Raw genomic sequence first — 15415 nt, 5'->3', positions numbered from 1 at the left:
TCGATTGTCATCCCATGTATGTATTAATTTCGTCTTCCGTACGTCCTCGAAGAAGAGGTCTAATAATAAGAAGTTTTTAAGGACGACCCACCAGCTGGATCCTCAAAAAAAAAATTCTTTTGAAGAAGCGCATCTAATGGGAGCTCAGTTGTATTTTTTCTTTTTGTCACTTTTTTATTATCACACAACAGTGTATGCATATATAAAAGCAACTCAACAGAAACTCTTCATTCATACACGTGTAACAATAATAATTTAGAGATATTTAAACACCCGATTCTTGTCAGTAACAAGAGCGTGAAGCGGCAAACAGCCCTCTCCTGGTCAGTGACGCGTCGCGGCCGCTCGCTACAAGGTCTTCACGACACGTTCTTTCCCCGCCTCTTTCAATATGCATTACACTACGCGTGTAACCGTATCTAACCAGCGAACACAGTGTTCAGAAATAGACCGCTCGGCGTCGAAACAGGGCTGCGAATCGGCTTCTGTCCAAGGTTCCAACTGCTACAATATCTAAGCCTTAACAAGTTATAGGAGTCATTACGGTCTACCGTTGCACTTCGTCTAACAACAAAAACAACTTCGGCATTTCGGGATAGGTGGACTTCGCTAAGTGGACGTTTGGTGCCTTAAGTAAATACCCGAAACGAGATCCAAAGGACTATACAATGGTGGTGATGGAAACAGATTTCTTGTAGGAAGTCCTAAACGGATACGCCTGTGATGCTTCTGAATTTCTCTAGGCTGATTTTTTGCTCGTACATATGCTGTTGAGCAGATCTGCTCACATGTTTGAGAGTATTTCGATGTTGAACAAGATATGCATACGGTTAATACTGACCATTGATTAAGATAGCTCAGTGAAGATTATATCGTACAAGTGCAAAAGAAGACTATATAGTGTTAACATCTATTGAAATTTCACTGTTCAAAATGTGCTGGACTACAAAAATGATTCCGGTATTGCTCTGGATGAGCGCCATGTTCATCTCCTCGAATGGTAAATGTTGACCTTTTTTTTTTTTTTTTTTTTTTTTTTTTTTTTTTCCTAGAAACACGCTTGTCGAGTGTTACATAAGCTTAACTACCACTCACAACTAATAAGAAATTGTTCTGTACCCAGTCTTGTTCTTAAATAAGACTTACTGCATTTCGGTAACGATTAGCGATGAGTAGACTGCCGTATTTCTGTCACAGGGAAATGACACGGAATGGTTGATTTCAATGAGAACTATCGAAAATGAAGGCGTTTTGATGAATGAACGCCTTTGGTTGGGTCAGAGTCGGATGATCCAAGGATCCAATTCTCGTCATGTACGTGCCTTTCAGATATTCGATACATGACGCTTTGCTTTCTCAGCTTTTTATTGAAAGATAGAGTATTTCTCGTTTGCCCTCAATATTATAGATTCTGTATGCCAATACGCAGATAGATCTTTTTTGAACGCTTAAATTGTTTGAAATTCTGAAGTAATCATTTATTTGTATAAGTTCTAATAGCTAAAATAGTAGACGAGGTTTCGACGTCCACTGCCTATCGTATAGTTGACACCCGGAGAAATTGTTACTGCTATTTCTTATTCGGCATAACAGCCATAAAGCGTAATTCTGTCCATCGTATTGTCGACAGAACATTTGGCCGACTTGAGAGGGTAGGGTTTTTCAAGCACAAACTCATCTCTTACGTTGATTAACTAATATCGAAATGGGCTTCTCTTCGATCGGGTCACCGTTGTCACATTGCTATTTAGCGTAACGCCGCTGGCAATTCTCGTAGAGTCGCTCAAAAGTGACAGCTTCGTTGATAAAACACCTCGCGTTTATAAAAAAAATTACAGAGCAAACAATAATTAATTAAGACCCGAAGCAGATGTCCAAACCTACTCCAAATTTGTATATATTTTTATATTATTTTAACTACTATAAGTTCTCCTTCCCTAATATAAGTATCCTGACCTTTTTGAGAATTATAAATAACTAAACAAAAAAAAAAAAGATCTGCATAAACTATGCTGGCACAAGCATGGAATACGAACATTTTACAGAAATTGAATATGAAAAGTTTTGTGGTTCTGCAGTGCGTTTCTTTATGGAAATACCCATGTGTCCATCCCAGGAAGACTGATGAAATTGAAATATCAGTACTATTATTTCAAAGACGCACGCGTATGAGAGCAACTCAGTCTTTCTATCTACAGCCATTCACGGTGCCCGAGATCTACCTGATTCTTGCTACTGTTCAGCCGAGATGTTCCTAAGAGCGATGACATTTTGCCTCTTAATGTTATCTCGGAACAGACTATTGAGATATGTACCCGTCAACGAATAAAAGGTGAAAGACTAAATTTCGTATCGGAATGGCTTTGGTGAGTCCCGCATATCGTGATATTCCGCACGTTCTAAAAGACAACGCTTGTTGCACGTACAAATACGCATTTACTACCCAAGAAAAAAAAAAAAAAGCGACTTCGATGCGTAGCTTTGTTTGTTGTATTCGGTATGCTCTTTGCTCCATCAGCCCGAATTTAGGTCTGGAAACTTCGACCGGCCGCATTCTGAGGTGCAAAACGTGTAGGCATCTATCCATTATTGTGTGCAGATCGGAGTGATCTCTGAGGTTTTCATAAGCCTCATTTGAATGGAAGTGTTTTATCGTCAAGTTGTATATTTTGCTTATGTCGAAGGAAAGCTTGCGACAATAACCTGTAAGGAGTTTTGATAATTTCCATTTTGTGAAGTCTGCACGTAACACAAAGCAGTTACTTTTACCTCGTCAGTAATCAGTTAAGTGCATTTTTTCGCTACGCTGTAGTATTACAGGGGATCGATTTATTTTTTATTTATTGACCGACCTACAAGCGGAGTATCGACTGCCTGAGAAAGCGCCCTGTCCGCAAACGCTGTTTCGGGTTTACTGGCTCACATTCAGTTAATGCGAACATGGGAAAGATATAAATAAAGCAACGATTTCGTCCACAAAACACACGAATGGCTCGAAACAAGAAGATCTGTGAAGCAAATTATCATTTCTCAACTTATCAAATAAGCAGAAAAAAGTTGATTTTCAACATGCAGAAGAATAAATGCGGTTTAAGAAAAATGCACATCTACGTACCATCTCACGGTATGGGGTATATGGGGCACTTTCAGGATTAGTAAACAATATTGTTATGGTAACATTTTTTGACTGTTACATGTCGCTGCTGGCTTATCTCCGTTCCATGCTGATGACAGCTTTTAAGTATAACATGCCCGCGTTATGACGTCAATGTTTATGTTCTCAATCACCGTTTGTTATCGATACTGATTGGGTGATGCGACGAATCATTCTCATAATATCGTGGATACTCCCGACGGAGATCTATTGTACTAAGTATGACTGAGAATCGAGCTCCATCGTTAACACACAACTTTGCTTTTTGCATTGATTCAAACAGTTACTGCACGACTAATCGAATCGATAAAAAATTGTTTTTTTCTTAGGTTCCCTGTTACGGCCATTAACAAAACTCTACAAAACGTTATACGAAACTGTACGAAACTGAAGATACAATAGCCATTTTTGTCCAACACGAAAACATTTTATCATAGTATTTAATAGTTAACCACACTAACCATCCTAGGCTTTATTTTTGCATAACTCGCCATCCTACCCGGACATCTGGGGTATTTATAAGGCCCGCATTATCGAAACCCTAATCTCAACAACAAAACCATAAACAGTAAGTTGTAGTCCAACATACTACAAAGTTCTCTGTGATTTGGCACCGCCCACAGCTTCATTCTTTGCGTTGCTTGACTTTGAATGGACTTCATTACTAACAAACTAAGATTTAGCAAGTCGGCCGAATCCGAAGGCCGACAGGACATAACAAACAAGGCTAATTTCGTAGTTCCTGCTCTCAGGTCCAGTCTTCCCTGTTTAATGGGTAACTATTATATCTCTTTTTCTCGTATGTTGAGCTTGTTGCCTAATCATACGTTCAAACATCTGTCTGACACTCCGTGGCTGGAAGTGTATGTAATTTGCACGCAACCTTAGGTGGACCTAAACCGCTTATTCAGATACATAGGTCAACTTCCTGATGCATAGACTTCGAACGCAGGACCTGTAAAAACGCGTTATGATGGTTAGCAAACATCTTGGGAATTTTTTTTCTTTAGCTATAGAAACCTGCGTTAATCCGTAATAGTTCCTCGAAGTATACCTGCTATAGAATTATATGTCATTAGTCTTTCTGAAAGCTCTCACCAATGACTAGGAATTTACAATTTAAAGATAAGCAAATATTTCATATTTTTTATTCAGTACTGCTATAAGGTATTTGTTTCCGAAAAAAAGGTCGCCTGCAGCTTTGAATTAAAGCACCACCTAAAAAGACAACCTAGTAATGTGCCAATGAATCTTGAAATATTAAAACCGAAAATAGGGCTGACATTATGAGATACCTTACTGCACATCGTTAGTTAAATTAAATGGCCCCATTATGTTTTAGAATAATACAATAGGTTCCCTGATCCTCTGGCTAACTATTGGGGAGAAAACCGGCACTTTTTGCTGTACTTTCCTTTTTACCACGACGTTGAATTCATTTCAGAAATCAGGTGTAAGTGAGGTCCGGAGTAGGCACAATGAGGCCATACAGGTTACTGCTTTCAGCTCAACAACTGTTTCAGCTTCAGTCGTAACAGCCATACCAACTGGGTTAGTTTTTTTCGAGTACAGGAATAACTTTAGCGATTAGTCTGCGCCAGTCAAGTCCTCAAGTCACTCGTCTAATCCAGGACTTTTTTAAGGCATGCCGTAAGGTTTGCAGCGCCTACCACAAATGATAGGCGAAAGAAGGAGTAACGTGCCGTTTCAAACTGTTTCTACAAACGTGCGAAATTCCCGTAGAAGTTTTATCACTAAGGTTATGCTGCTATCTAACACATCCTGAAAATGGAGAGAATCGACCGACCTACCATGTCCAAAAGCTGAAGCAGGTGCTAGGGATCAAACTGCAACAAAAGCTTGTTTACTATGTAGAGTGTGAATTTGATTTAAGTTTTGAAAACTTGTCAAGGATTGCGTTTGTTTTATAAAGGTTGGCGTATATTTCTCCTATTTTTGCGCCTACACGTGCGAAACAGTCAGTGCAAAGTAAAACGTCACTGCGTGTGTTACTGAGGTTACTGCGATGCGTTTTCTTTGGCTAACTTACGTTCTATGAGAGTTACTCTTTTTTTTTTTGTTAGTTGACATCGTCGGAGCTCTTATGGCTTCTTGGAGTTGACGGGAACGCGGCGTTGGAAAGCCCTCGCAATGTCCTTTTTTGACCTTATTAGGTCGCTCCTAAACACTTGACCCAATGTAGGAAAGACGTGAGACTAATCATGTACTTATTATTTAGCCTTGCTTAGGCCACCTAACAGCGCTCAGTCCTGAGCGTGAAGAAGGTCTAACGCGAAACGAAACTATTCGTACTGTATATTATATATTATGAGTATACAATAGTGGGTTTATGTCATTCGTATACCTGGGAAAATTTGTCTATTTTATATACTGACCTATACGTTAATCTTGAGATTTTTATGGTAGGGAAATACACGTTCGCGAGTTCAGTCAGCATGTTGCACGACGTAGCGTCAATAACGAATTGCCAATTATAAGCTTCAAAATTATTGTCCCATTTTTGTCAATGGATTTGTACCTCATTTTTATTAATCAATCTTATAAATTACAGACAGAATGTGTATTTACGCTAAATAAATTATAGCCTCTTTGATGAAAGCATGATCCAAAGTTACCTGCGGAGCAATGGCCTGGCTGATAGATATGGCAACATATATCGTGGGCATTGTTTTGCAGTAGGATTTTATCACTGTTCGGAGCCTTTACTGTTTTTACATATAACACGTTTTTACCAGGTCCAAACCACTAAGGTAAGCCTCTTGTTTATAACTTCTTTTCACCACTATTTAGAAATCCCTCTTGATATTGCCTAAGCCACCCAAGGTTGACCCCACATTTCAGATCTTTTTTTAGCCCCCGTAATCAACTGACAGATCTATATAGCTCTACCAACGATCGGATAACACAGCCATATTAATTATTATACTATAGAACTGAGCCACCGAATCGATGGGTCTACCGAGTTGATGTTTTTCGATACATATTTTACAATAGTATGTAAACCGCGTCCATCATGGCGTCATAACAACACATACACAGGACCACAGACCTAACGTTACGTCGGCGTTTTGCATTAAATCAGTGGCTATCGTGAAGACGAAATGCACGATCAATGTCGGTCTCTTATTGTTAGTAGCATGCTTGTAGTAGCTATTACCGCTACGTTTGCATTCGATATAATAAGCAGTCGCTGTTATATTGAATGAAAACGCTTCGCGTCACTTACCTTACAGTTACATAAACAGACATCGTAGTCTTAACTACGACAGGGGCTGCTTAGATCAGTCTCCCTATACAGTAGCTCATTCTTTCTCTGTGTGCCATACGCACATGGCATTCGTTCAAGCAATTACGCTAGCAACGCCCGACTTACGTGTAAATACTGACTGAATTAGGGAACCGCTGTGCACGAAGCCGGCTTAACGTCAGATCAGCAGTGGCTAGTGGCGACCATCGCTAGGATCGCCGGCAAATTTATCAGATTCGGTTCGAAGCCCCTGCCCCACACAATGTATCACTCGTTTCATTGCCGATAGCCAACCACCGACGACGGCATGGGCAACAGTGTTCAGTTTCTTGGTGACTGGTTGTTTATTAATACGCTTGTGTAGAAACACAGCACAGCAGTCGAACAGTAAAGAGCTTGCTGATCGCAAAGACAGTTAGCAGGAATCGGCAGCTTCAAAGGTCAGTTAGCCTGTCTGCGGCTAAGCTGCGTAGATTGAATCATTGTCACCATAGCTATAGTAGGGCCGCCAAAACATTGGGAAACCTCATGCGTCTCCCATTTGCCGTCAGTCCCCAGAGGCCCCCTCTCCTTTTATCCTTTCTTGAATCCTATTTTCGCGCTTGCTTGCTACGACGATGATCATAGATATTGTCTCAAGTGGCGTTATTAGGCTTATTTAGACCCAGTACTATTTACGTATCTAAAGCATGACACCGAAGCCGGTTCAGAGGCAAACACGTTAAGGGCCCGACCCTTAACACCGATTGAAGAATGTGCCTTTTTTTTTTTTTTTCGAACTTGTTGTTGTTATGATATTGTAGGCGTTTTAACGGCGCGATAGTTGTTACTAATGACAACATTACAGTTGTTACCGTTGCTTTCATCTAGTTACGCTGCCGATCGCGACGAAGTCGTGTGGAAAATGATATAGGCGACACTTCTGGCCTGACCACTAAGCAAACGAATTTGTCTATCCGTACTACGGCTTTGGACGAGCCCAAGCTCGCTGATTTGCCCGTAACCATGCCTACATAAATAATGAATGAATGAATGCCGTCAGGCGAAACGCGGTGCTCCCATGATGTACCATTCATCTCAACGTACGAAATTTCGTACATGCTCTTTAGCCATTAACAACAAGTCATTACGGTCTGCTCATTTACAATCGATTTCAATAGCAGTAAACTGGAATATATAATAAGTCACTGGCCGACAAGCCTTCAGAATAAGCGGGTTGAGTCATTTAAGCTCATGGCCAAGCGTCAATATTCGGGCTTATTTCGACGCTTAAATATATAATATTATAAATTTTACAGCAAAAGTAGCCGAGTCCAACAGGGGTAAATTAATATTAACAAGTGTCTGTAAATATTGAAATTACTAGATATCGAACTGAAGTGAAAAATCCGCGATTAAATAGAAAACGTATAGATAAAATGAATGCAGGAGGAACCGAATTGAATCGCATAAATATGCGCTCATAAGTTGAACATACGATGATAGTAGCTAACTACTAAGTTTAACCTTGCGACAAGTAGTTCTATCGTCCATACGACGAGACAAAACGGGTCGATGAATAATACTCTAGCTGTGACACGGGTAACGAATAACATCTTGATAGGACAAACAACGATAAAAACAGAACTTCTAAATCATCGAAAAGTAAGTTCAGTGACAGTATAATAGGATCAGTCTAGCGCAATATTCGCAGATGATTGGTGTCGCCGACCTGCTTCTATCAACATAATGATAAAAATAGTTATTCCATTTTATCTGGCGTACATATCCGTGCTGCAAGCCAAGCAGTGCCCTGGTACGAAGTGATACGGTCCCTCGGACGTTCGGGCGTACATATTCGCGGTAGAACTTCAAATTGTAGCAGTTTATAAATATATGGACGTTTTTTGAACATTTTTACAAGTCGTAACCATCTAGTAGTGGTTCGACAGATAAAACTATCGATGAATATCTGGCGACATAAGATCATTGGAAATTACAGTGGCTTGTAGTTATTAATAAAGTGTACATTACGATCGTAGAACGGGTCGAACACAAAGTAGTCTCTAATAGAATCGTATTAGATTTTTGATCTCTAATACCGAGCCGATCTGCTTCTTGCTTCCGTACAGTCGTAGCTGCCTGTTTCTGGTGAAAATGTATTTCCGAGCGCATGTAGATGATGTTTTTCATTCACCTTGTGTCCAAACATTTCTCATACGAAAGCTAATGGCTCCCCCGTGCCTGAATGTCTCAGTTCCTTTCTCATCTTGCCAAAAACCTGCGACCATAAAATGTCTCCTAGAGGCACTACTTTTCAAGTTATCTATCGATTACTGCGATGTTGATAAGAGTCATTTTTCGCTTAAACTAAAATAATAACCCGTACATTTATATATCGTACTGCTACCGTAAAACTGCTATAGAAAGCGATTCAGCAAACCCAGACACCGCTTAGCAGTTGTCTATAAACCGTTTGATTTACCACCAGCAGTCCATCCAACAGCATTGACAGTAGCTCCGCCATTTACATTCATATGTCACAAATACACGAACATGTTTACTCGAAAGCAGTCCCTCGAATGAATTTGACCGGTAACTTGTACAAGGTGTACGTAGATTTCAAGTTAGCTCTTACCAACTTGCATATTTTCTATTCGCTTAAGCCTGTGATGCCAGCAAAGGCGCAGTACTGTAAAGAAAATTTGCAAAAAGGCCGGAAAACAAGTATTCCAGATTTGCCAGTAAGTATTTTACTGAGCTAAAGCTACCCACGTATCGCAGTCGACTCCGATTGGGGTTATCATACAAGAACGCTTTAAAAAAGCTTTTCAAACTGTTCGCGCTCCGCTATTTCGAGTCACTTGTTGCTATAATGCGACAAATAACGTACTCAATGAGTTAATATTCTATTTTTTGTAGACGAAACTTATCGGGCCATCTTCTATTTTCCAACTTCAGCAGTTTTCCTAAACATTCAAAAGGCGAAGCATCTTAGGCGCAATACATCAACTGCCTACAGGTAGCTATAAGGGAAAATTAACGTCGGTTCTATAACACGTTTCAGATAACAGGCTCATCAGCGTTCCGTTTAGACCCTACGACGGTTTGGTACGGTTTAGATAAAAATCGTGATTTCGCAACTTTCGTTTCGTCTCTCTCTCTCTCTCTCTCTCTCTCCCTATTATGATACACAGTATAATTTCAAGACAAATAACTTCAGTGGGGTTGGCCCGTCGTTAGTTTTCCTGCTCGCCGGCCCATTTCTACTATTTAGTTCCACGGAACGGACCTGTGCTCGCCTTTAAGTTTCTATAACGTTAAAATAGTTGAATACCGTAAACGAACACCCGAAAGAACGACGATTGGCTACAAAACTATATCATTTAGCTTACAATTGCTTTCTTCTACACATCAGAACTATAATTCTACATATCTGCTTATTCTGGTCTAGTTGTTATCCTATCGTTATCGTTGGCTGTCGGCGTGGCCGAACAGGACCATACGAACGGTCGGATAGTTTGCAACGCCTTGGTGTTTTATATAGAACAGTGGCAAAATGCTATATTCGATCGTAACGTATATATTTGTAACTTGCTGATTTTTGCATCGATTTTATGGTTCTTGTTGTTATTGTTGTGGCCACCTACAGTGCAACAAGGTATAGTAGTCCGCAACAGCGGTCTTGTTGACGAGCCGATGCTGTGTATTGTACCAACATAGTAATAATAATGATAGTACTCTACAGTATAACACTTGTCTGCTTTTCAGTCTCTTCCTGTCCTTTTTCTCGACCCAGCTCGTTGCCGCAGAGCTTAAAATGCTAGTTCTGCTTATCCGTTCTACGTATAGGGAAATCTGCAAGTTCGTCTTCTGTTTGTTGTTGTACTTATAGCTTTTAATGGAGCTAGCTGACTTCTTTGCTAAACTCAATATTGAAAGCAATGTAACGGTGATAATGACCGTAGTATTATTAAGTGATTGCAACTGCGTTGGCTCAGTAGTATTCAGATCTACCAGCTGCGAATTGCAAAACCTCCATGCTCGAATCCTTTTCATTTTCGGTAGTTGTTGTTGTTATTGCTGTTTTGTTCAGACGAGCATTTTTTGATGTTTCCGAAATCCGATTTTCACCTATCATCGTGGCAGACCGAGTGCCTTGTCTCTTCCTGCAGCCTGCCCTGTTTCATCCCTAGCATTTCGCCCTCTGATCAGCTTTTACTGGTGCCACCAATTTACCATATTAAAGCATACGGCACTGTTATGGAAGCTGGTCACACTACCGATCCGGAGTGAGCAACATAGATGTGCCCATTTATCAGTCCTGTGCCTGTCGTGTCGTCTTTATCGTCCTGAAGCGTCGTTGTGCTTATGGTAGGTGCAACGGCGACGATAACGAAGATACTCTTGATTCGGCTATGGTTTTTGATCAATCGCCGTCAGCAATCAGCTTTTCCGACTTTTTCCTTGCCGTCGCCTAGAAGCGGAAGATCGGTTAAACTGACGGTGCGAAGCTCACCGTGGTCAGTCTGTATAGGGCACCGTTCAGACAACAACTGGAGAATGTTAGTAAAAGTAGTATATGATGGTAATGTTAAGTAGGACAGGTTCGAGCGTTACTGGTGTAGATACGTAAACGTCGCCCTCATGCCGACGAGATCAGATAATTACGCCAAGGAAGGGCGTCTATTTTTTATTTCTTAGATGCTTTTCCCTCTCTGTACGACTAATAGAAAGACGAATTTGACCGCTGATGATACTGTCACCAATACAGCAGTCATCAGTAGCGTAAGACACTCGTTCTTACAATTGTTTTTGTTTATTGTTTTGTGTTGAGATAATGCGCCGCTGAGGAGTTCAGTACCAAGCGTCATGAGCAAACAGACGTAGTTAATAAATAGTGATGAAAAATGTTGGGAAGGAGTCTACACCTGCAATCTCCCTACAGAGAAAACTAACGTAAAAGCCTTAGCCGAGCAGTAGACAATATGATACACCCTTAATGAAATGGACGGAATCTTCTTAAGATAACAGCGAAGCTTGGCAGGAGTTGATAACGAGAACCTTAGGCTAAGTTTGAATTGTTGCGTCTGTATGTACGGATTAGCCAACAACATCCGAGAAAACTTGATTTACAAGGTCGTACATAACGCGCAATCCGCTGTGAATGTGTGTTGTTTTTTTTTATGTATGTGTAATCAAGCGGTTTTCTTAAATAAAGGACTTCTTGAATAGCCCAACATATCGCCACATGGGATTCGTAAACAAAAAAACAATTTCCTTTAATTTTCTGGACGATATTTTATAATCGGTATGATTATTAGTATTAATGTTACCATCATTATTAATAATATTAAAATTTATTTTCTCCAAGCCTAAAAGTTATGCTTTATTCTATCGAATTTTTTCAAAAGCTTCGTAATAAAGAAACAGATATTATAAATGGCAAACATAAGGAGGTCATAGCAATAATGACGACAATACATGCAAAACGAATACACCGCTAAATATGGTGCCATTGATTGAGTTATCAAATGCATTAGAACAGGATGTTGGGAGCTCCCTCATATTTGTTCCTTAGTAAAATTGTACCACGGACATATAGAGCGTCCAAGCTAAACGATAATAGTAAACACCTACTACAAAACTAAGATTTTCGCGAATCAATGCGAAAGTTAGAGCTCATTAGAGCGATCTATTTTTGAAAATCGTTCGCTCTATTATCGTTTAAATTAGCATCTGATTGGTAATCTGTGTGCCCTACAAACGTATTGTCGCTTCGGTATCGAAATAAGATAAGTTAACCGTATATGTCCGCTTCATATTAGATTGACCTATATCCCGTGTCTCCGAAATCTGTGGAAGCAGAGGGACAACTGAAATTACGTTCAGATCATTTCGCTTCAACTGACAAAAACCTGGCTACAAATCAGTGGCAAACTGAACAATGAGGCCCGGATATGTTTGGTTGATTCTAGCCGTCGTCTTTTGAGACCTGTCATCGAATAATTTTACGATTGATCAGTGTTGTCATTACACGAAGTTCACTGAAGCGTTCCCTTTTAGAGAGAAAAAATTGTAAGCATCTATCTAGGCATCGAAATCGAATAGATCACCTGAACCTTATATATACTATTATTATTATATATACATATTATATATATATATATATATATATATATATATATATATATATATATATATTTCAACTAAGCGACATTGACGCAAATCAGAAGCAAGCATAAATCCTAACATAGGCGGTTATCTTTCAACGGCAGCTATGTAACTATTATAACAAATTACTGTTTTTCGAAGGTTAATCAAACGAACGGTTACGTATGTTACGTTGCGGCGGCAGCAGTGTAGTCAAGAAAATAGGTTATGTAAATAGGCATTCTATATAGATTCACAAAATGTACAGTTCAGCTTGAAGTTCAAATGATAGAAAGGTTACATATTTCTGTTACTAAAACGTCGATTGTTTTGCGGTGTCCCCCGCTACCAGTGACCAAAAGGCCACAACGATAAAGACATATCCGCTATAGACACTCTTTTGTTTCCTTTTCTGTCTCTTGGTACCCCTTATTTTTAGCTGGTCATTCACCAGTCAACTCAGTTTTCTGCTGTTTTACCTAGGAAAGGTGACAGATATCATTCTTATCTGTTCAGATTACCGAATTCGACTGATTTTTAGTCGGTCGTGGTGAAGAAATGGAATAGGAAGACACAGATGTACTGACCAATCTCGAACACAGGAAACAGATCCAGAAGTTATTTTGAGGGAAAAAAATTCTCAAGTATTACATACAACACGTCGTGAGGAGCTTAAAGATAAATCGGGACAAAAGATAAGAAACATATCTTTTCCTGGCTATCAATAAACGGCCATATTTACCACAAAATTTTTCGTTATACTCCGATATATCTGTCTAATTTTTTTTTGTTTTTTGTCTATCTTCTGGTTAGCATGCGGGCTTGGTACCCACTTGCTTTGCATAAAACGCAACTGGTGGCGTCCCCCATGATCTTTGGCACATCACTTCAGTGACACGAATCAGCAAATAAAAGAAAAGGTAGGAACATCTACATCAATTAAAAAAATCGTTAACAGACTTCTTGAAATTTTTAAAAGTAACGCATTTACCGCTGTTTGTACAATTGATTCTGCTACCAAATCTATCCTATCGTTAAATTTTGTTAGCGTTTATTAATCTGGTGTTATTATGGCAGCAATGTTCAACTAGACGACCTCGAAGGTGTTTGTCTGTTCGCGAATAAATTATCCAACAATTTACGGTGCTGACTATATTATGCAGCTGTCGAAAAAGAAATTGCAATTCTCTCAAGGTTCGACTATTGAGTTTTACGAACGATTGTAAGTAAAGGAAACGCCAGTGCCTAAGGTATGCTTCTGTTTCGACATCTGTAGGATACCAATGGTCGTTGTGAGAACATGACGCTACACAATGTCGGAAAATCAGCATAGGTAAATGGTTAATTATGTTTTTTTTTCTTTATTTTCTTCTAGAAGCTCTATTTCTGGCCATCTTAATTATAACTTCCACGGCACACAAAATCTAAACTTGCCCGCCTGCTAAAAGACGTCAACAAATTAGCTTTAAAGCATCAAGTTTACGGGACACACTTAAAGGTTATGTGTGATGCTAGTACATTGATTACATTGACTAGGTCTGGTAATACCAATGCTCTACTGCACTTCGTCCAGGCTCTGAAGAACATCACTGCCTTTTAGTATTATGCCAAACGTATTTGTAATAATCCCTTATTATAGGGTGCACAGCGTGTTGTTTAGGAACGGGCCACTCAGCGTCTTGTACATATCTATCATTATATTCTAAGCTGTTCATTTATTTATTAGCTACTGACAAGACCGTGATGAGGGATATTACGTGATGCACTTAAGGTACTTCAATCAGACTTTGGAGGTAATTATAATGAGCACGTCGCACCACCTCATTCAGTGTAACGCATGTCCTTTCTTTCGTGGCAAACCGCAATCAACCCAAATTACCATTTCGGGTTGTGATCAAATGATTAATAGTATCTGTCTTCAGTGTACCAGACTCTAAGTCCTCGCTGTCTCTTCACTCCTGAAGTTCAAAAGTCTTCCGTAATAACATGTGGGATCATTTATATGGCCGTACATGAAAGCCATTTGCTCAGCTGTGGAAAATTTGTGCCCGCCTATAGACAAAGTGTTTTTGACACGACAGATTGTTGATTGTGCGGAGCGTTTAGCTAAAACATTACGCTGAATAGGTCTTTGTTTAAGCTAACTATTTATTTTGCTCACGACATATGTGCAATGATTAAATATTAGTTGCACAAAGATGACGAAATAAAAGTATATGCAGTTCACAAGTACAGCTTAGTGAAGTGCGCTTGTATTTGAAAACCTTTCGGAATATTTTTGTCGGCCAAATTGCTACAGAGAACGAAGGACCACAAAATGATTGTGAATCTCGCGATCGGACTTTCATACATGTAATATCAACGATTTTGCCTCTAAAACTAAACTAACGTTGATATCCGTTCAAGAAACTAGTATTGATTAGGTCCTAAAACATCAGGTCAGTCCCATTCTAAGTCCGCCAGAGGTTGTTTGAGTCGTACACATGTACATTAAATTAGGCCTAACTTTAGCGAGAACAGAGGCTTAAGGCAAATAGCTCCTATTTTCCATTGTCAAGTAGCAACTTGTTAACTTCATTAGACAGGTACACTGATATATCATTCGTCATCATATGTTAACAGCTGACAAAAATAAGAAAATAAATAGCAAAAAAAGCTTTTACTGATAGCCTTTGCTACCGCATACATATAAAATGTAGACAATCGATTTGACCGATACGTGATACGGAGAACAGTGGATGAGAGCTCTGAAACGTTCCAGATTTATTTGTTGACCATTGACCGTTTATATGTATTTATATCAGTTAGGAAATTGTCGTCCACGAAATTTAAGCAGAGTTTAAGTGGAAGTTGTATTAGTA

General features: G+C 39.4%; 1 protein-coding gene across 1 annotated transcript in view; it reads left to right on the top strand.

The window, feature by feature from the left end:
* Window positions 1-396: 396 nt before the first annotated feature.
* The window catches only part of LOC111244560 (uncharacterized), a 39159-nt gene continuing 24140 nt past the window's right edge, over window positions 397-15415 (top strand). The window contains exon 1 of the mRNA XM_022791790.2: window positions 397-1000. Coding sequence (XP_022647525.1) covers window positions 934-1000 — 67 coding nt within the window. The 5' untranslated portion in view covers window positions 397-933. The remainder of the gene's footprint in view (window positions 1001-15415) is intronic.

This window comes from Varroa destructor, unplaced genomic scaffold (genome assembly GCF_002443255.2).
Source record: "Varroa destructor unplaced genomic scaffold, Vdes_3.0 BEIS01000002.1, whole genome shotgun sequence".
NCBI classification, from domain to species: Eukaryota; Metazoa; Arthropoda; class Arachnida; order Mesostigmata; family Varroidae; genus Varroa; species Varroa destructor.
The sequence above is the reverse complement of the archived record's forward strand: the minus strand, read 5'-3'. Positions and strand labels throughout refer to the sequence as shown.